Genomic DNA, 23,102 nt, shown 5'->3' with positions numbered 1-23,102 from the left:
CAAATAAAAATATTAAAAATACTAAAATAAATGCTTTCTATATTCCATTTATGGATGTAAAACAATATTTAAAGTTAAAATAGCTGATCACTAAGAATTAATAATGATTAGAATAATGCTGCTTTATTAGTTAATAAGGAGCAAATGTTGGGATCCTTTAGTTGTATAAACTAATTTCACAATGGATTATCTCAAATTTATGATAAATATGGTGTTTTGAACAAGAAATTCTGTTATAACACAGAGGAAAGGGCTATATGAAGTTAATTTTTTTACACTAAGATGCTTGTGGAAAAAAATGATATCACCCTTACAAATTTTCATTTTATTATGTGGTTAAATATAGTGAAATTGGAAAATGAATATTTAAAAATTTACCTTTTTTTTGGGTTTTAGATAAAAATATGGTTTCAAAATAGAAGAACTAAATGGAAAAGGAAATATACCAGTGACTTGGAGCTGCTTGCACAACAGTACTACTGCAATATGGGTGTAGCAGCTCCTAGGCCGATATTCATCGGGGATAGATTATGGTATGTTGATTTATCTTAAATATTATTATTGAAAAATGGTTAAAATAAAATATTTTATCATATAATTAAACATGTTTAGTCTAACATGCCTTATGTACTGCAGAATATATTTTTTAAAAGGTCTAATTTCAATAACCTTCATTATTTTAAAATACTTGGTATTGAACCTTTGACAATACATTAATTCTTTTATTCAAAACATTAAGCAATAATGGATTTTTTTTCATTTTCTGAGCAGGCTAGAATATATTCAAATGTATTTATACATTTAAAATGTCGGCAAGTGAGCTGGTGCCTCAACAAGCTTAAATTATGCTGTCATACTTTTTATAACAGAATAAATTCTTTGTCATTTTATAGTGTTATTTTTAGGTAAAGAGTATATATATATATTCACATATATGTCATTTTATAATAATTGATATATTTCACCACCTGACTTGACATTAATCAATCATTTTCAATCAGTTTAATATTTTCATTATAGGAAAATAATATTTTTAGCTCAGTATCAGATACTTTCACCTTCAATTATTTAATCATACCATGTATGATAAAACTTTCTAACTACAAATAAATTATTCCATTATATTGGATTAGTATTAAAATCTTTACAATTTAGACAGAAATACTCTGAATTTTCATGTAAAAAAAAATAAATTAGTAATCAGTTTGTTCCAAGAAAAATTAAATTTTAATTCATTTTCATATTACTGTGATTAAATGATTCGTATAAGTGGTTTTGAAACTTTATTTTCCAAAAGCTTTATCTAGTTTAAATACAACACATCTACATATATGTTCCTTCATTGTTCAATTTTCTAATTTATCCAAAATACTAAGAACTTTCATTTCTACAGGCTTAAATGATGTTTATGTTTGATTTATTTCCAGGTTCTTTAACTACAGTGGGAGTGGCGTACCTGTTCCAGGGCCAGGACCTATACTACCTTATTCTGTCCCGCATTTACCTCCACCAAACTACCAAGGATTGCCACCTTATGAAGTTTCCAGAAGCCCAACATAGTATTAAGTTATTTAGGTATACATTTTTTAAAGAGATAACTGAACGACCATACGTTTCTGACTTATTAAATGGCTATAACTATTTTCACTGATCTGTACAACAGATTAGCTAATTATTTCATGAAAACATGTTAACGACCTGTTTTAAAATAAACCATAGCTATAAAATGAAACATATTGACAAGTGAACAGTCAAATAGCTAGTCAATAAGTATCAGAAAAATATTGTATTTTGTAAAAGAGACGTACAACGTTTCAAAATAAAGTTTGTGAATTATGTATCTAAATAATTTGTGTTTTTTAAAATTAGAAATTGTTTTTTAAACCTTTCAATGACAGATAAAAATAATGTAATAATTATATATTTTATGATCAGGGAAAAGAAAATGTTTTATCATTGAAATCTTGGATTTAATGGAAGAACAATCAATATTAAAATTTCATACTTTATGTAAGAAGAGAGGTTACTTGATAATATAAAGCTTTAAAAGCAAGAAAAAAATAATAATATTATCGTAAGATACAATAATAAAAAGATCTATTGCTAGATTTTGATCAATATAGTATATATACATTATGTGACTATTAAACCAGTTGAACAACCGACTTATTTTGATCAGAAATTGATATTATTTGTAATTATAATAAGCCACAGAAATACTTTAGAGAGTTATAATAACAGAGGTGAAGTTGATTTTGGTGCTCGTCTGTCATTGAAAATGACTATTTTTACAAAAACCTATGAGATAGTGAGGTACATTAGTTTTAATTTTACAAAAGGATAAAAATAAATTTGTAATTAATAACTTCATTCTATTCTTACAGTAAATGAAAAACATATGTCCTTGACACAGATTTATTAATAAAATACTAGTTATATAAAATGTTGAAAACACATATCAAGGTTGTATTTAATTTTTTATAAGCTGATTATATGATTATTAGAGAAATAGGACTGAGATGAAAGAATGTTTATGTGGAGTTTTTAAACTTCATGTACATTTGTTTATGATTAGGCAATGATAGCCTAACAGTATGTGAATGAAATATTTTTGTACATATAAATTACTATATATTTATGAATAAAAGTTTGATATTGTTATTTTGTTTACTATTTCCAAAATAAAGGGTTTTAACAGCTGGATGGATAAGGAGATAATTTGTAATTTTGAAAATTTATAATAGGTTTCTACATTTCATGCATAAAAACATACAAAGCTTCATTAAAATTAGATTGACCGTATGTGAATTAGGAGGAGATGGTCAGGATTGTGGTCAAGAAGAAATAAAAAATAGTTCTGAATTATTTATTTATTGCCGACATTTGGATCTACAATGTAGGGGTTCATCAGGAATAAAAATAAAAATATACAAAGAAAAAAAGAGTCAACATAAGAGTAAAAGAGTGAAACTAAAAGACTTAAAAAAATTGGGAGTTTACTAACTATCAAATATTTAAGTAAAATAATAAGGAGGGTAAAGTTAAGTATAAAAATTATTAATTAACATAATGAAGAGTAGTGAAATGATAAATCACCAATATATATAATTGAAATGACCTATTCATTTAATTAACAAAGAACACTTAATACACAATTTCTTTAGTTTTTTGTTTTCTTTTTTTTTTATCACTCTTTTAGACATTGACTCTACTTTCTTTGTATCTTTTCATTATTAGCCCTGATGAAGACCTACATAGTGGGTCGAAACATCAGCAATTATTAAAAAGTTGAGAAATATATTTTACTTTCTTCTTGACCGCAACCCTGAACATCTTGTTCAAACTTCACTAAAATTCTGTTGAGGTACTATTCTTCTTCAAACCATAGTTTGACTTTTAAACTAATCATCTTTTTACCAACCATAATTTCACTAATATCTATTTTTTACAATGTATATTTACTCCTAATAATGATTTTTAGCAGTATTGATCCCTCCCAAGATAGGCTAAAAATCCATTAAATCGTCCACCCTTGATTTATATTTATAATAATAGACATATTAATAAACAAGTAGAATAATGGTCAAAATGTTATCAGGAGTGTTCTTTACTAAGCGGTGGAAATTTATTAATAACAATCAAAACTCAATAATTTCAAGTTTTTTCCTAATCCCTTTAACACCACTCCATAAGTAGATGGCAATCATTGTGTTTTGGACCCCTTGGCAAATTGTAGTTGACATCTTTCTTGCCAACATAGTAATTTGAAGTCAGATCTACCCCAAACTTAATAATTTAAAGTCTTCCATCTCGGGACATACATAAACCTGCCATTACTGAGGGGGATAATTCAGTTCATAGTTTATTTTCATACTGAGTGAAATTAAAATTGTATTAATTATAATTTTTTCAGTTTCTTGAGACTGGTATTTATTTATTAAATAAATCAAATTGTATCCTTGTATAGTCTCAACACTTTTTATTACATCAATCGTCCAATGTTTCGGCCATACTCAAGGACAATCAATTCAAATATAAATTCTCACCTCACATCAAACTTTAAAATTGTTTGCAGGCTATTCTGCCCAGGTCATTAATTATAGGTTAAACACACCCTATTTTTTAAAAAAATCATTAATTTTTAAAACTTTTAATTTTCAGAGTTTGTTTATATTATTATAAACATATGTTTATGTTTATATTATTATAAACATAATTATGATAGTGATAGTGTGGATTAATTGAAAATTAAAAGTTTTAAAAATTAATGAAGTTTTAAAAAAATAGGGTGTGTTTGACTTTTAATTAATGACCTGGGCAGAATAGCCTGAAAAACAATTTTAAATTTTGATGTGAGGTGAGAATTTATATTTGAATTGATTGTCCTTGAGTATGGCCGAAACGTTGGACTATTGATGTAATAAAAAGTGTTGAGACTATACAAGGATAAAATTTGATTTATTTAATAATTAAAATTGTGTTTTTTTTAATCTGTCAAATTGAAATGACCATAAAATGAAAAAGTGTCTCATATCTCCCTTTTTAACTACTACAAAAAGTGCGGGTAAGGATAGGAATTTCTACTTGACTGCGGTCAGTTAAATTTTGAGAAATTCATTCATGATGACATCAGTATCCATGGTACCTTAATTAATGCTGAAAGTTTGGACTATCAGGATATAGAAGAATACTCCAATTCCAAGTCATCTGTCTATATCTTTTCCTGTACTTTGAACCTACTATGCAACAAACCACTGAATTGAGTATCAAAAAGTTGTATAATGTATTCATTAGCTGTTGAGGTGACATTAAACAAAACGTCTATGCAAGCCTGGTGTATGACCTTAATTTTTTAGAAGCTGAGCCTGTCATAATGCTCAAATTGAGAACTTTAAACAACATTTAATATGAATATAATGTTTAAATTTAATTAATCAAGTAGTTAAAACACATATTAATTAATTATTATATCCTAAATAATTCATAACCATGAAAATCTTTAATTGTGAATATCTCCTAAACAAAATGTTAACAAACATACCTTCATAAGAAATTTTTTTCTTGTTTTGAGATCTTTAATAATTGATAGTTTCAGTTTTGACGTTTAATCCTGAAACATCCTGCATGTATAATAAAATTTAGACAATACAAGTGTGATAATAGATGTTTTAGATATGTATGGAATTGTTATTTTCAGAATTTGTAAACAATAGAGAAAGACTCAGGGAAGGTAGAAGAAATTCTTATACCCCAAGAGTCAAGTAATAATTAAATATGAATCAGAAAATTAATAGGTAAAAAATAAGTAAATAAAATAAAATAAATATATTGTCAAATATCATCTGTGACCAGTTTCTTTCAACATTGATTCTAAGTAAAAATTGAGAACATTGTCTACATATGGTTGATGAGCCCAAAGTGCACAGTAAAGCATCAAGTTATCTTTGTTATTGACATGGGCAATATTTTCTTTGATATGAAATTTTACTTTGACTTCAGTATTATACGCTTCAAAGATTTCTTTTACTGCAGAAACTGTAAAATATAGTGATCAATTACTTCAAAGAGATAGTTTCAGTATGGTCTAATATATATATATATACATAAAATCTGAAAGGCAATCATAACCACAAAATATAGTATAAACAAGACAAAGAATTGTATAAATTGTTATTTCAGTATAACACCTGAATTAATAAAATTGGTTAGAATTAAAATTAAAGAAAAATTACCAGGTTTTAAGTAAACCATATGTATATAACGAGTACTACATTTAAGGCAGTGAGAATAAAAGTGACTTTCTTACAATAAAGGAAAATTTAATTATGCTGCTTTCATCCTCACCAGGTCATTAATGAGTGTATATCTAAGTTTAATTTTGTATGAAAAGGTAGTGATTTCCTAACACTTTTCATTGAAATTACTTAAATTAAATTATTATCTGATCCAGCAATACATCAAGTCATAAATTTCAAAACCAGTTTATTTCAATTTTTTTTTTTCAAAAGTTCTTAACATAATACATATCTCACCAAAGCTTGAATGACCTTAAAGAAAATTAATTTAGCTGGTTTTGAAACAATTCCCTCATATTCCAGTCTATTGAACATATGAAAATACCCATCTCACTTTTAGTGTGTTATTTTCAAGGTTCTGAACTAAACATTTTTTTCAAACCCATTATAGCTTTATGAAATTTTAATGATAATGTACAAATATACTATAATCATATTTTTTAATATCAAATACTTTATTGCTACTATAACTGGACAAATGCCCTGTTACCATTAGATAAAACTTTATCCTCTATTCGATCCAATGTAAGTTTCTAAAAATATTTTTCCAGAGGTAATTAATTCATATATATTTATCATTCCAAATAAAGAATTCTAAGACTTTTCATGTTAGCAGCATAAATGCTCATACATTATTAGGAAATTAATATAAAATAAAATTGGAAGAGGATAGTTTACCATATGAAGTAGATTGTAAGAAGATAGTATGGGTGGCAGTCAATAAAGGTATCAAAATAGTAAAAAAAACTGTATATTCGTAACCAACGTTTTGCTCCACTTTGCAGGACTGTCAGATTGAAACAGAGAGGACAACTGGAACATTGGTTAACAATAAATGATTTTCTTTCACTATTTTGATACCTAGACCGCCAACTGAACTATCCTCCAACAATCTACTTCACACGGTCAACTATCCTCTTTCAATATGAATAAATAAACACGGGCAGTCATCCTCTCTGTTCCAAACTGAAAGCCCCACAAAGTGTGGCAAAACGTTGGCTAACAATAAATAGTTTTCTTTTACTATTCCGATACCATTATTGACCATCACCCGGACTATCTTCCTACAATAAAATAAAATTATAAAGCAGTTTAACTTTCTTGTAATGATATCTAACATAAAACAACTATGCAAAGTCTTATTTAAAGTATAAAGAAAACTAAGTTTATTAGTAAGCCATTTACTAATGTTTCATATTAGCCCGCTCACCCAATAATCTTGTAATGCTTAAATAATAATATATAAAAATAATTTTGTATTTTACACGAGAAACTAAAAATAATCACCATATTTTTCTGCATTCCAGGTGGTAAAGATAGGCCTTCTTCCAGTCCTATTCATCTCTTCTAGCTGTTCTATAGCCTTAAAATTGTTCAGAATTTTACCCATTTTTTTTGACACAGAATCCTAAAACAACATAATTAATTTAGAGTATACATGCATTACTTTGTGATTCTAACAATACTGATGCTTTTATCACAAAACCTCTTTTGCTAATCGAATTATTGGACACAATAACTGCTATTAAGCAGTGTTAACTTGTGATTAATCACTAAAATAAATTTTAACATTTTTCAGCCAGAAATTCCACTGTTTTTCTATACTTTTAGAGGTAAGAAATACATCTAATGAAAACATATTATGAGTCTATTAATATGTACAAAAACATACACCTATATGGAGCAGAGACTGTTGCATCTAGGGTTACCATTTACTCTTATCTTTTTTCTTTCTTTCAATTTTTGAGAATACAAAAGCTGGAAGATAGTACTATTATTCCAATAATGGATTTAAAAACGCAAAATACACTATGTATGTTTTTTTTAGAATTAAAATGTTATACAGTTGAAAATAAATATAATTATAATTTATTGATATGTGTCAATTATACAAGACCATAATGTACCACTGATCATACCCTAGAGTACATTAGATCATTAAAATCCTGCAACTATTAAGTATAAGTACTATAATTTGAATATTTATGTTTGATTACAAAATAAATAAGATTATATCAGAGTATAACCTATTTTTTATTTGTATATGTGTACAAGAATCTGTGGTAAGGTTTTTATATCTTAAAAATAATATGTAATTGAAAAATTAGGAATGCTAATTAAATTTTACCAAAAATTAGTAAACTAAATCATTAAGGCATATTCAATACACACAATTCTACTGATGTTGGCAATTTTATCACATCTTCCGCTACAACATCTAATGAGACATTAGGTCAAAAACATGATGTTTTTTTATTTTTAGAATTAAAGATTTTAGTAATGTCTGATTCCTTACTGTTGATTTCACAGGTTTTTAAAAGAATGTGTTGGAAATTTCTTTATTTTTAAACAATAATAATAGTATCAAGTTAAGGTAAGTGACAGCTGGTTGGAGGTAAAACATGGTAACTGACAAAGGTGGCAACCTGATAGAGCCTGTTTCTATGATAAGAAAATTAAATCCAATATTTTCAGTGATAGTAACAGTTCTGATAAGAGCTCTTTTTGTGATAGCAATGATGAAGACCAGAAATATGGTTTCGTGTATAAGTATAAATAAATCAGATCCAAATTACTCCTAAAATAAGATAAAAAATGTCTGTACTCCTTGACATGTTTTACAGTCTCTTTGTCATTTAACCTACTTAACAAAAGTAGTTTTTTAACTTTAACTTCTTCAACTATGAGATTATTGGACTAAATAAAACGTATACACAATTTATAATAAGTTGGAATCAACTTATAAATGTTTTTTTATATTCTGTAAAATACAAATTAGTGATAAGGTGAACATTGTTTCTGGAGCAGTTACCATGTGTTACACACACTAGGCCAGTCATGACAGTAACTACTGTCATGATAGCATTGTCACACTAGGTCTGGCATGATAGTTGACAGTAAATGAGTCATTCCACGCCAACTCAACATAGTTTTGAACTTTAAGATCTCAGACTTTATCCATTCAATTTTGATCAGGTATTCTTTCTTAACTTTTACTGAAAATATGACATTTGATACTAGTTCCACCAAATGATAATGTAGAGGTTCCGCCATTCACTACTTATGTCAAAAGGGTTCTACCACTTTCCTACTAGAACTAAACGAGTTCTTCTGCCAAAAAAATTTGGAACCATGGGTCTAGATCGTATTGACCAGACAGAAGATGGAATTCCAAAAATACCAAAGTGTTTCTGATAATACCTAGTTCACAATTGTGAGTCCAGCACATACATTTCCTAACATATATATAATGTTCATTTTTAATATCCAATTAATAAAGGGGTCTTTGCCCCATTTATATGTACTATAAAAATATCATGTACTCCTATTAATGATAAAAACTGGTGACATCATTATCTGTTAGGTTGTTTTATAAATTCAAGTGTCTGTAATTAATTACTTTGGGTCCTCCAGAAAGCACCCAAATCATTTTTACTTGACCGGAGGGTATCTTGATAACACGAAGGTACCCGAGTATTGACAACTCCTTATCTTAGGTTTGTTTACAATATTAACCACCTTACTAGAAAGAAAATTTCTGTTTCTGCATGCTTACTTCTTTCCCGCTTCAGTTTAAGTTTAGATAATAATACACAATATTTTTCAGCTGCAATTCCCAACCTGTTTACTTCTTTTAACTTATAAATATCAATATATACTATATATTTGATGTTGTGATATGATATGACTGTCATTACTCACGGCCCCTTGTAATTTTTTGGACTATTTAGCTCTACTGTCTGATAATCTTCCGTATTAGATATTCAATATTAGAATATGTATTAAGAAATAAAAATATTAGATATTACATATTTTTATATCTATTAAGGTCCTTATTTTTTCTGTAGGTATAATTTTGGGGTTTGACATTTAACACTTGATCAACTGGTTAGATATCAATCCGAAGATTCTTCTGAATTTATATCAACTTGATTAGACTTTTTCTCTAGTTTCCTTTATATTGCTTTCAATAGAAAATTTAAATAAACAAATAAAAACAAGTTCAATATACAATTCAGCAATAATGTGGAGCTTAACTAATTTATATTTTATACCTTAAACTGTAAAATTATTTACATTAACAAATAGAAAACAAAAGTTATTTACCAAATGAGTACAAACTGTTTCCAGTTTGTTACAATCATCTTGCAATCCTTCAGGATACTTATTGCGACCAGATTCACTTTTATTTCTATAAACATAAGATAAAAATTTATAAGAAAAAAGTTAACAAGTGCTTATTAATTAATAATAGTACACAAAAATAATTTGAGCTAACACCTCACATTTGCTCTAACTTTTTATTCATAATTTCTTGAATAATTGTCATTCCTGATAAATGTAACCTGTTCCATTCTTGAATACTATTAAATAAATCTGCAACTGCATCCCTAACTGTTCTAGGAGTTCCTCTAAGCTGTCCTTTTTGTGCTGTTATAGGGCTTTCTATAACTGAAAAATTAAAATTCAACATAGGTTGGTTTGTTATATCATGAATAACTATTATTAAAATAAGAAATATCATATATTATATAAATATTATACATATTATTAATAGTGAATAACTGTTTATAAATACCAGAGACAGGAGAAAAAGTAGATGGTGAACGTGGGTTTGAAATAGGAGAAGACATTTAAGAAAAATAAAATAATTTTAAGAAGTTGAATCACAGCCCTGTTTTTGTCTTAAACATTTATAGCATTATTAATACTAATTTTTTCTCTAATAAATTACTTTTAATAACAAAACATTAATAATGAAAACATGAGCAACTTGTTTGATAAGCTATCAGGAAAAGCACCAGCAAAATGAATGTTTGTAACCTCCTTTATAACCTCTACTAACCTCCTAGAGAGCTAGGATAACAACTGGACAACTCGGCTTTTAAGTTTACAGCCTATGATTCATTTCAATTGCTTCTACTTTCCTTTCTGTCATACTATGTTATGTTGTGAAATCATTATTGTCTAATATAGCATAAAGCTTTTGATGTCGAGAGTTGGACCTGAACATATATGAATAAAATTTAAACTTATCCACATTTGCTTCTACACTTTTGTTGATAATTGATATTCTACCAAGATGGACAATCAGAAGAGGTAATGATTTCATTATTTATTCTTAATTTTTTAAAGAATCAAGTAGTAAATATTCATATTTTAGTGAGACACCCTGCTGTAATCCAAGTGCTCCTGAGTATTTAATTGGCGATTTGGAAAAAATGAAAGGTGATGCAATTGGAGATACTCTTTATAGTGAACGTTGGGTGCTTAAGACCTTGATGAAAATTATAAAGGTATTTAGATCTATTTTACTTCGATATACATTAATTGATTTCCATTTTTCATATTATGTTTCTAATTATCGTTCATTACTGGTTAGTATTCTGATGACTCTTGGAATGAAGAACTTGAAAGTGAACTATGTGCTCTGTGGGATATGACTTTGGAAAAAGATGTGGTAAATTTTTTGATGGACCAAAATATTTTTCTTATTGTCACTGATGCTCTACAGATATCACTCAACAACCGTTTCATTGTATGAGTAACCTTTTCTTGTTTGATTGAATTTTAGTAAGTTATAAAAAATATTTAAGAATTAGTATAATTTTAGGAAATTTTGGTTGGAATTCTCGGGAACATGTGCTGCCAAGAATATGTACGAATTGAATTGCTTAAGTGCGAAGATACTATAACATTTCTTCTAAAATTATTTGACCGCCCAGAACCTCACATTCTTATTCAGCTGGTCCGACTATTGCACTCTATAGCATGGGATCTTGTTAAGGAATCAGGATTTTCAGCTGTTTGGCTTGAAAGTGAACTTTCAAATTCTAGGCTGTCCAAGCATATATTTTTTATTTTAAACAGTTCTACTAATGGTATTTATATGCAATAAATTACACGATTGATGAAAACATTTAATTTTTACCTGTATATTAAATATTATTTATTATATTTTTCAGAGGAATTGCTATGCTGTGTTCTAGAATTTCTGAATACTTTATGTGGTTTGGAAATAAGTGATAAAGATTTCAGTCAATACTTTTGTAGTCCAGGTACTAACACTTAGATATGATAATCTTAAAAATCATGTTAAAATGATCATTATTTGTCAACTTGTTGTAATGTTATATAATTATGAAGGGCAATACATTTTTTAATTATCTCATTTTTATGACTGGGGTATTGCAATCGAAGGAAATTTGGGGTATAATTTTAGGTTTTCGTCAATATAATTGTGAAGTATTTTTTCCTAGGTTGTAATATATATTCTTTTAGTGTTATATGATTGTGTTGGTTTTTACCTGAACCATATTTTTAATTTTATTTTTAGAAATGATTACTGGAATGATAGAATGTTGGAAAGAGTTATATTCTGGCTGGTCTCTGGATGAAAATTTTCCTAGTAAAGCTCTTTGTAAAGCAGCATCTCAGTGGACAACTGTTCTTACTTCATTTACTGGTTATGAAACTGGAAGAACTATTTTATGTAAGATAGTTTTTAATTTTTGTTTACAATTATTATTTGTTATCTCTTTTTGTTTTATCATTTCCTTATCTACTGTCTATTTTGCTGTAGGTCATCATGGAGTTCCTTTAGGACAAATTTGTAAAAGAATTATTCAAAGGCCTGATGATTGTATTGATGACATTTTAATTTCTTCTTTGTCAGTTCTAGATACCATAATTAATGTTTTTTTTGACTCTGATATTTTGAAGAGAGTGCTCTATTTGTTGAACATGTTGTTGAACATGCAAAGTTATGGTAAGTAGTGGCTTAGTTTTAAAATTGAAATTAGAAATATGATTTTTTTCACTATCACTATATTCATCTCATTTTATCTTTATATTATTGTTATAATTGTTTATTTTTTTTACAATACTTTGCTATGAAAGAAATATCTTTTAGTTGTACTTAACTCAAGGTTTTTTAAATTCAAACTGAAGACAATATTACATTTCATCAGATTTTAACTTTTTTTTTTACAGATGAGACTAATAAATTTAATCGAGATAGTGATGGGCTTGAAGCATTGCTTTTAAATTGCATAGAAGGTTACTGCTTATCTGCCAGTACAAAAGTTGTTCAGACAGTTCTACATGAAGCTTTAAGTTCTTGTCCAGAAAATCATGTTCTTCTGTTTTGGAAATCAGTAAACGACAAACAAGCTGATGATCCAGGAGAAAGAGCTATCTAAAAATATATTGGATGAAGGTACTTCTGGTTCATTAGTATGAGTGAAGATTCACTTTGATCAATAAATGAACTAACTCTTATGTTACTTTGTGATAGGTAATTCATCAAGAAAAATAATTTTCTAGGATTTTTGTTTTGTCACTGGAAATTTACAAATGGAAGTACATGATATATTACCTTGTTTTTAATGGTTGTTCCTTTTAAATGAATTTTATATTTGTTTATTGTTTTATTTTTGTTGATTTTAAATGTTTTTTTCAAAAGCTAATCGCAAAAATATGATTTTTACGCAATGTTCTCTAAATGAATTAAGTATTTTTTGATAACTATTGAAGTCACTGTTGTAGAACCTTAAAATCACTTTGAAATAAGTCTAGGGTTATTCCAGAACGCTTAGCATTAGAATGGGAATAATAAATAAGATAACTAGTATTTATTTTAAAAATTTTTAGTTGATGATTATTTTTATTGTTTTAGTTATAATTATTGGATAATAAAAAAGATTACTAGAAGCTTGCAAAACACGTTTTATTTTCACCATCAACGTATTAAAGAAATACTGGTAGATGCGATAGACTCAGTGTCTTTCAGATAAGTGAGCCAAATTATAGAGCCAAAATCTTGAGGTAGATACCTTTTTCTTAGAGATAGTTCAGTTTTATATCTTTTGGAGTAATAGAAGGTTTCTTTAGTTATCGGTGACAGAAATGTCAGATTTAAGATATTTTGTAGAGATTTTGCTTATGTAGTAGTAGGATTAGCTTTACTGCTCATCTTTCTGTCAGATGGTTTTAAGATAGATCTTGTTCACCTCAATTTTAGGATAAATTTGGTGAGACTTGTACAAAGGACTTTAAGAACCAGCTTATTCGGCCCACCTGCTGATGTCCCTTCCTGAATGGTGGAAACTTTTCCCTATAAATCTGTTGTATATTTGATGAGGGTAACAGATTTGAGCAAATAAACTGTGATAGGGCAAAGGGTTTCTTTTTCCTTGTCCATCATTATTATCTGTAGAAATACAAAGCAATTTTCCTCTTTTACATTACATTATATCTGAGACGCATTTGTCTCCTTAGAGTAAATAATGATGTTTAAAAATTAAATTAAAATACTTAATATTACTGGTTTGTTTTAGATCTGTACATTACAGGTTGCTCAGTACTGTCTGGGAATCAGTATATAAGGCTGAGATTTTGTAGTAAAAAATTCTTTCCAGAAATTTTGCTTACATCTGAAATTGTAGCCTATACTTTTTAAATTCTAAGGCTCCAATCTGAGTTATAACCATTTATATCATCTAATTAAAAGTTTTGAGTTAATTTTGGAATAATATTGTCATCATGTCTGAACTTGTAATATTCATAACCAATGGAGTGATTAAAGATATAGGCATATATTTACCTATTGTTTCTAATGTTTCAAAATAATTACAGACATATTGATGTTGTTCGAATCATATGCCATTTTGAAAATTTGACATCTTTCAGAAATAATAAATGATACATCTTTGGAAGTTTCATCTAGTTTTTTAAGTAATTCATCAAGAGTAAAATATGCTAAAGTTCTAGGCTTACAAATATTATTAAGGGTTTCTAAAGCCTCTCCATTCTAATTACTTATCAACAATGTGACACCAAGTTTATTTTCTCCAATGTATGAAATTTCCAAACAAGCTTGGAATTTTATAAGCCAAGTATTTCATCTCATTGCTCATGAATAGAAAAGTGGTAAAAATTTATCTTACATGATCCTTTTGTTGTTTCATCAATTGTATCCTCCTCACCAGTCTTTGAGGTATTTTGTTTCTTTCTCCCTTTAAGTGTTGCTGGATTTCCTTCTCATTACTTTTCTCTATTTAGATATTTCAGAAATTTAAAGAATGTACTATAATAACACTGTAAGTGATTTTTGTTGTAAAAAGGAAAAGTAGAGAAATTTAAACTTAAATAGAACAGAACGAAGTTACTCTTGTAAAGAAAGAGCAAATTCTCTGAGGAATCAGTATTGTCTTAACTCATCAGCCTTTGACCCAATGGTCAATGATTTGGAGTCTGTAATAAAATTTGTTATCATTAGGTATATACTATTGATAATTTATATAATTATAGGTATATTATGATTATTAGGGTGTCCGTTAGTTGATTCCTAACTGCATTATTTCTCTGATGAACCATGAGTTTATAATTTTGTCATTAACCCCCTAATTGAAACAAATAAATCCAATGGACTTGTCTGATGTATCACATCTTAAAAGGATATTTATTTTATTTTTTATTTATTTTTTTCCTTTTCTTACGTCGGCCCAAGACTCCCGTTGGAGTCCTACACTGCCCCTGTAGTTATATTATAAAAGAATGGAACTGAGGATGTAAATTGTTATTATTAATTTAATTCGTTATTATTTATTTAATTTTAAAAATCTAATTTGGATTCTGCTATAAATTTGCACAACGCCTGAATAGTAGCCCTATCTAGATCTGCCAACCCTTGGAGGAAAGCGCTATTCTTTTGGATGAGGGGGTATTTAATCCTGTATTTGTCATATCTATTGGAATTTAGAATAATATGTAATGGGTCTTCGATAGTAAAAGGGTGTTCTTGGTCAAGTTTGGTAATAGCATTTTTATTCATTATTGTATTTATAATTTCAAATGCTGTTTAGTGTTCTTTTCCCCATTTCCATTTGAAGACAGAAAGGAACCCATTCAGATTGTTATGTGCACTCCGCATGTTCCGCAGTGTGGTCATATTCCGCAGTCAAGATTCACTTGGCATATTCTGGTAGTGGTTTGTTCTTTAAATGTCTAGCTTTAATATATGGTCTGACCTCTACAAATAAGAATAATGTATTTGATTTTTGTTTATTATGAGAGTGAAATGCCTATGTCGTGCATTCCCATTATGTAGCTTTCTAGCTTTTAACAGACCTGTCACTGGATGTGTTGTCCTTGTCCTGTTGGAGCTATGGTTCAGGAGGTGTACATCACTGGTTTCCATTAGGTGCTAGGGTGCTGTCCCAATTCTGCTCCCAACACTTGGATTGATGTGTTGGAAAATATTCTTATAAGTAGATCTCCTTAATAGGCCAATAATACTGGGACAAACGCAAACATTAACTTTATCTTGTTCAATGCTTCTTCTTGAGCTGTTTTGCTGGGTGGACTCTTTTGCACTTACTCCCTTACGGCTTTCAACCATGTTTTGAATAAACTTCCTTATTTAATTCACCATCTCCTGAAAATTGTTGTAGATCCTTCAAACTGTAGTGAAAGTAATTTTTATATTGCCCTTACTTTTTCAGGATCTGGGCAGATTTCAAAATAAGTGACTCAGAAAAGTTATCTAGTGTACTCTGATTCAGCACTTATCGTTATTAAAAGTTACTCCATATTCTTTTAGTCTGGTCAAAAGAGCTGAAACCATTCGACATGTTTCATGGCATGTGTGGAATATTTTAGAACGCTGGGAGTTCAGAATTAGAACACGACTGCTTGTAGATTTTAAGATCTCAGACCTTCCTTCTTGACCACCTTTTCTTTGACCTATGGGTCTCCTTATACCTGAGGATGCAATTTCATCCAGACTTCTTGAATGAAGATCAGGTGTTGATGGTCAGCAATCCTTTGGTTCTATGAAACATAATCAGCTTAATTGGACTAAAACCTATATTCTTTAAGGGAACGTTTCTCCACTCAAGCATGGCTTCAATGATATCTCCTGCGTTTTCCTTCATCTTTCTTTTCAGGTTCTTGAATACTTTGACAACTGACTTTGCTTGGGCCGTTCGTAATTCAGAGAGTTCAGGTCTTTGCAACCTGTGAACTGCGGTGGTGCTGGTTTGAATCTGGCCTGGTAGTCGACTTTTATTTCTGTGGTGGTCCCACAAAATGAAAACTTGACCATGGTATTGGAATAGGAAGGTAACCAGTAGATAACCTCCTCCTTTATATCAGAAATTCTGACTTCACAGGGGGTCATAAAAAAAAAGCTGACTTTGCTTTGCAATTGGTTTGGTAGTGGTATGGAAATTAAACAGACTTTGCAGTTTTGCTTTTGATTTGACCCGTCTAATAAAAATTCAAAAGCAATATTTTCCTATGGTCGAATCGACAATTAAAATTCTGAACTTGAAAAAGCATAACCTTCATGAACACCTGAGTATATAACAGTTACCACAGGGGTGCAGTGGACAAGATGCAGTCCCATCAGTAAGGCGCTCAGCACACTGAGCTGCACCACAGTTAAAATTGTTCTTCTATAATAATTAAAAGGAACCCCCCCTAACTTAATTATTGTAATAATAATTTTGTAAAATAAAAAAAAATTGTTGGTTTTTGGGATCAGTGGCATGCACAAACTCAGCACACTACACCACTGCTGTCGCACCCCATATGCCAGAAATGGCAAGATAGCAACAATTTAGTGAAAATAAAAATGTATTTTCATAACGCTTTAAAACGTCCTGTAAAGGTAAAGAATGGGCAACATTATTTTCCGGTAAAATAGAAAATAATATCTCCAGAGACCATCCCCCCCCCCCCCCTAAAAAAAGGGTTCACTCCGAATATAATGGGAAATGAATAATTATTTATAAAACTATTATTTAAAATAACCACAAAATATTGATTGATGGATCGTGCAAAGCAGTTACTTTTATTATATCATAATTTGAGAAATAAAATTATCAAGTCTTGTATGAATGTTATTTCACTGTTCAGCTGGATCAATAATATCCCCTGCTTTCGGGAGGAGAAAGAATTATTTCATTTCTTCAGTGGTGTATTTGTGCTGAGCCGATAGAAAAATATAAAAAATTAGAGGTAATATAAAAAGATTTATACTCCTCAAAGTCGTGAAGTTGAAACATAAGTTATTTGACGAAAAAAATTACAATATTTTCTTGGTAAACGATCTGAAGAGATACTTCCAATTAAATTATTGAGAAACGATAAAATAGAATGTCGTTATAGTGCTTTGCTTGAACAGAGGCACGTTTGAAAAACTTTTTTTTTATCTTGTGTTTGACGTGCTCCATAAATTGCACCAGTATTTTACATATTTATATTACAGTATATTGTATATTATTCCAGTATATTGTGCATCTTACGTAATGCATGTACATTGACAATATTTATTTTGTTTTTATCCAAAGTCGGATTGCAGTCTTTTTTGCCAGTGTCCATTTTCCAGGAAAATAATGCTATCCATTTTTTTTTTTATTAACCAATATAGGCTGTTTTAAGGTGTTATTAATATAATAGATCTTCATTTTTTTTCTGAAACTCGCAAATAAAAGAAAATAGAGAAAAATTGAGCCCATGAACATGCTATTGTTATCTGTATTGCCATAGTGATTAAATAAGGGACTGAGGTTGTTTAGTGACTTCACTACAAGCTTTGGGACAGGAGGTAGGATACTAGAAGTAGGTAAAGTAACATTCATATACAGAACTATCTTTGAAATACGTCCAATTCAAAATAAAATCAAAACTTGTTTTTTGTTGCTTGGGATTAAATAAAAAAAAAAAAAACGCAGAGGAATAAATCAACTCCTAACAGCCCCCTTTCTACAAAATCAAGATCTCACCCAGGTTATATTTTAAGGAAACCATAGCATATTTAAGTTCCTTGGAGAAAGGTAATTCACTGTCAGGATTCTCTACTGTATTCCTCTCTTCCTCGGTCCTACATATAGTTTCCTCTTGGGTTGAACAGCCAGTGTCGTGAGTTTCTTCAATGGGTGCTTTGCCTAATCACCTGTTCATCACTTTCATATCTCAGAGTTTTAGACTATATCATTCTCAGCTGAAAGCCATTTCTCATTTTCTTCTAAGCCTGGTAAAATTTAATTTAAATAAAAAAACCTTCTTTTAATTCCTTCACAACTTCAGCTTTTTCTCTGATACATTCACGCTTTTTCTTTCTGCAAAGCTTTATTGCTTTTCTGGTACTCTATTACCCCTTGTATCCTTTTGCAGTATTCTGTGTCAATTCTTATCCTGTTGGCTCCTTGTTTGAACTCATCCACTACCACTTCCTATATGCAAGTCCTCCATTTCTTGTTGGTTCACTGATCTTTTCTTCCATAGGGATTTTATATCCCACATCAGGAGTTATGCTGCAGCATGATGGGGGATGCTTCAGTCAGGTTAGAGTGGAGTTGAGGTGGAGAGACTATGCGGTAGGCTTCACGCCTCCTTGAGCCCCATGTTAAGATTAGCAACTCTAATTGTTATTCTATCTCTAATTAACTCTTCCTTGAAATTTCTATACTTACAACCTTCTGTTAATTTATGTATATAATTTTTGAATGAATCCACTAACTCACTTATTACTGGTTAGCTCTCATATCTTGAAGGACTTAGCTCTATCACATGGTCTTATGCCTTTAGTTCTCCTTTGTTCTATCTTACCTTGCCGAAAGGAAGTGATTTCTCTCTTTCTAAATAGATTAGTAACATGTTTAAAAAATAACTGCATTAATGAAGTTGACAATGTATGATAGGGAACTATATGAATACTGTTTTGACTTTTTAAATACAGATTTTTAGTTATTTTCCTCTTAGCTTTTAAATATCATTTTATGAGATGCTCTAGTAACAAAAGTGTTAAAAAAAAAAAAAATTGTGAGCCAAAAGTTTATATTTATTAAAAATGTGCTAAAATGGATCTATCTGAAAAATATTTTATTACAAAAATTTCCTTCCTTTTGTTGATGGATATTTAAGTGGCACTTTAATTATTAAAAAGGGAATGAAAGGTTTAAAAAAAAAATCAGTTGCTGGATAATCTGCCTCTGTCCCAAGATAATCAATCCTTAATGGATAATGGACACTCCGTTGGTGTTAGTGTTTATTAATATTTTATCAAATCTTCATTCATAATACAGATTTGAGATTGTTGGGGTGATCAATGTCCTCAGACCTCATTAATATTACTGTTTCTCAGTAATGTTCTGTTTTAATTTTAGTTAGTTCAAATGAAATATAGGTTCTTTTAGGTAAAAAAATATTGGCTGTTAGTATGTGATATCTAGGTTTATATTATTGTGTCATTGTCAATGAATTGTTTATTAATTTGATATTTGTTTGTAATGATGTTTATGTATTATTCATGTATGAGTGAGTAGCTTTTATTTTCCCTAATGCTATTGATAATTTTTTATATATCTTTGCTCTTGCCCACTTTTGTTTGTTAAATATGTATTACTTATTTATTAATACAAAATATGTTAATTTTTTTTATCATTATTATTATTATTATTGAAGTGTTTTTTTTTCTTACTGAACATATCTTGATTTGTTTATTTATTTTTTAATGATTTCTTTTTTAGACAAAAGACTTTTGCAGTTGTGTTACTTTTTGTTTATCTATGTTTCGGATGAATTAATTGTATTTGTTTACTGCAATACTGGATTTGTGCCATATTTATGGAAATTGAATTTTATGTGGTGTGAAACAGCGTTAATATTCATTGTATAATATTTATGATTTGTATTTGTTTCTTTATTTATACTTTTGATTGTGCTAGGTCTTATCCTTTTGTTTGCTGAAATCGGCATAATGTATTTATAAGACTGAAATTGTTACAATGTAAAATGTAATGAAAGAAGTTCAGTGAAATAAATGTGATATGTATTTTTAATAGATCGATATTAAAAAAATAGTTGTTCTTTTCCTTTCAATTTAAAGTTTATTATTTTTAAGAATTTTATATGTCATAATTTATTTATCAATATATTTAAGGCTCACATCACAAAAAATTAGTATTCATTTATAAGTTTTACTATTGTTGATTTCATTAATTAAACTAATTGCTTAGGACTGTTTATTTGTTTATTATAATTAGAAATTCCTTATGATTCATGTGTTTTGAAAATTTGTATGTAGCTTAGGCACCATCCAACTACAATAATAATAATAATAATAATAAAGGCCTAAAGAGTAAGGTTGGATGCCCATACCACTAATAGCTCTGCATACCTCTCCAAAACCAATTTTACTAAATCAGTTTTAAAGCAATCCTCCCATGTACATTTCGGTATCTGTGGGTTCCCTGTTTATTAACATTTTAGGGATCAGCTCTTACTAAAACCCACAACCTTACACGCCTATCCTATGCCCAATAACAATGCGCATATAACTTGAATTATATTTGCCAGGTGTAGGTCTCTTAATTCAGTGTTGTATAGCCTTCTTAATTCTCCCGTTAATTCATTCTTTTTCGGTCCAAATATTTTAACTAATACTTGATTTTCGAAAATCTTGAGGAGCTGTTCATCCGTAGTGTAAGAGGCATCCATAAAGAACAGTGGGAAGGATAATAGTTGTAAATCATAATTTTTAAGTTTTTCCATAGAAGGCACAAGCTAAGCAGTTTTGAAATTGAAAAATAACAAGCATTTCCCGCCTTCAACCTAACTTTTATTTCCTCATCAATTTCGTTTTTTCTTGTTATCGTAGAACCTAAATACTTAAACTTATCTACTTGTTCAAATGTATCCTTGGAGGATTTTGGATTAGCGCAATGTAAAAGTCTTGGTAACCAAGGATTAGCTTTTAGGGAATCTAATTCTAATTAGAAAGGCAACTTTTGCCGTTTTTACATTCTTTAAGTGAAGCAGAAATAGACACATCAAAGATGACTTTTCTATTATAGAAATTAGGTCTGTTCAATATTAAAAAAAATATAGGGAAAAAAAGTTGTCAAAGTCATTTGTTCAACCGAGACACTATATACTTCGTCAAGATCGTAAAACAAATATAGCATTTGAACTTGCATGCAGTGTCTCAGTGCATCTTAAGGGGCCTCTACATGTTGGCCGAGCCATGGCGAACTCAGACATACACGAGCATGTGGATAGGTGGCTCGGCTTGGTTGGCCTAGGCTCGTTGCCGAGCCGTCGAGAGTCGGTTTTTGGACACAGATCAAAGGGGTTCGTGAGAGCGCTCGTGTAGCATCTACACCATTGTTCTTTGTCTAGTTACAACTGAGAGCTGTTATGAGGTTAAAGGTGTTTGTTGGTACTTTTTATAATAAGTTTTATATTTAATCTTATTTATTTTTATTTAATTTCCTTTTATTTTATTTTTTTGTAATAAAAATAATACAATCCAAGTGCAATGGCTGAAACCACTATTACGTCCGCCATGTTTGCCTCTCTGAATAACACTGACATGTGGATGGCCCGCACTTTGCACTTTGTTTGCCGAGCATTTGAACGAGCCTCCGATCCGTGGCGAGCGGCCAACATGTGGATCCACCTTTAGAGATGTTTCACACTTTTGTACAACTGTATTGTATTTTCTTGAAGTACAAAAAAATTTAAACATTTAAAGTGCAAAATAGAAGAAATTGATAGGGCCGAACTTTGAGAAATATTTCTAAAACTAAATGGACTGCACTAACTTCTGTCAAAACTTTTGTATCAAACCTCTTAGAGCAATCCTGGATCTCCTCTAGTTCTTTCTCCTTAACTGGAATCTATTACCAGAAGAAAGTCATTTGGTCTATTTAAGAAGATCAACACTTTTGACTTCATCGTGGCACATTATTTTATGTAGAAAATTGTCAATATATGTAAAAATGCTGACAGGGATTTAGAGAGCCCATCTTTCTTTGTTATAGATGGCATATCAGTTATCGAAAACGTCGTAAATGGGTTTTTGGGAACTTGAACTTAAAATGAATTGAAAGTGCGATTATACTTTCTAGTAAAAGATTTTTAATTAAAGGTCTAGGAAAAGATTTTTTCACACCATCGGTGCTTGAAATATTTGATATTTTTAGGAATGAATTCAAGGTTTTGAGCATTAGAATGCGAATAGAACACAAAAGATAGTTCTGAACTAGTACCTACTTCTAACCTGTAAGTAAGGATACTGTAGGTGTGTATACTGTTCAACGTATTTTTATTTTATTTTTATACCAGATCGGCCTGGTGGGCCTTACATGGTTGATATAACTTATATTATATATAGAAGGTAAATGATTGGAATACCTTCTACGCCACAACCCTTGATGAAGACCTGAAACTCAGGTCGAAACGTCGGCATAAAATAAATAAATATAGTTTTGTTTATTTATGTTGTTCTTTGCTGAC

At 29.6% G+C, this 23,102-nt stretch overlaps 3 protein-coding genes across 6 annotated transcripts in view; 2 read left to right on the top strand and 1 right to left on the bottom strand.

The window, feature by feature from the left end:
* Positions 1-2,642, top strand: part of LOC106677330 (homeobox protein HMX1) — a 44,106-nt gene extending 41,464 nt beyond the window's left edge. The window contains exons 4-5 of the mRNA XM_014415184.2: positions 397-533; positions 1,428-2,642. Of these exons, the coding sequence (XP_014270670.1) occupies positions 397-533; positions 1,428-1,560 (270 nt within the window). The 3' untranslated portion in view covers positions 1,561-2,642. The remainder of the gene's footprint in view (positions 1-396; positions 534-1,427) is intronic.
* LOC106677329 (cyclin-dependent kinase 2-interacting protein) overlaps positions 1-10,514 on the bottom strand; it is a 57,621-nt gene extending 47,107 nt beyond the window's left edge. Inside the window, exons 1-5 of one of the 3 annotated variants that reach the window (XM_014415183.3) lie at positions 10,375-10,514; positions 10,082-10,247; positions 9,903-9,987; positions 7,083-7,203; positions 5,042-5,110 (exon numbers count right to left, since the gene is read on the bottom strand). In XM_014415183.3, coding sequence (XP_014270669.1) covers positions 5,076-5,110; positions 7,083-7,203; positions 9,903-9,987; positions 10,082-10,247; positions 10,375-10,429 — 462 coding nt within the window. In that variant the 5' untranslated portion in view covers positions 10,430-10,514 and the 3' untranslated portion in view covers positions 5,042-5,075. Of the gene's footprint in view, positions 1-5,041; positions 5,111-5,310; positions 5,536-7,082; positions 7,204-9,902; positions 9,988-10,081; positions 10,248-10,374 lie in introns of those variants that run through there. The other 2 variants (XM_014415182.2, XM_067051669.1) reach the window with 2 other exon arrangements.
* A 106-nt stretch (positions 10,515-10,620) lies between these two features.
* On the top strand, positions 10,621-20,644 carry LOC106677327 (protein saal1). 2 transcript variants are annotated; one of them, XM_014415179.3, is made up of 9 exons: positions 10,621-10,895; positions 10,960-11,092; positions 11,179-11,334; positions 11,410-11,677; positions 11,762-11,854; positions 12,133-12,288; positions 12,379-12,564; positions 12,789-13,014; positions 20,333-20,644. In XM_014415179.3, the coding sequence occupies exons 1-8, from the start codon at positions 10,879-10,881 to the stop codon at positions 12,995-12,997; spliced, it is 1,218 nt and encodes a 405-aa protein (XP_014270665.1). In that variant the 5' UTR covers positions 10,621-10,878; the 3' UTR covers positions 12,998-13,014; positions 20,333-20,644. The 2 variants fall into 2 exon arrangements, with proteins under 2 accessions (XP_014270665.1, XP_014270664.1); XM_014415178.3 differs by having other exon boundaries at positions 12,789-20,644.
* Positions 20,645-23,102: the final 2,458 nt, after the last annotated feature.

Source organism: Halyomorpha halys, unplaced genomic scaffold (assembly GCF_000696795.3).
Source record: "Halyomorpha halys isolate HHAL.00 unplaced genomic scaffold, Hhal_1.1 Scaffold94.1, whole genome shotgun sequence".
In the NCBI taxonomy this organism is placed as follows: domain Eukaryota; kingdom Metazoa; phylum Arthropoda; class Insecta; order Hemiptera; family Pentatomidae; genus Halyomorpha; species Halyomorpha halys.
The sequence above is the reverse complement of the archived record's forward strand: the minus strand, read 5'-3'. Positions and strand labels throughout refer to the sequence as shown.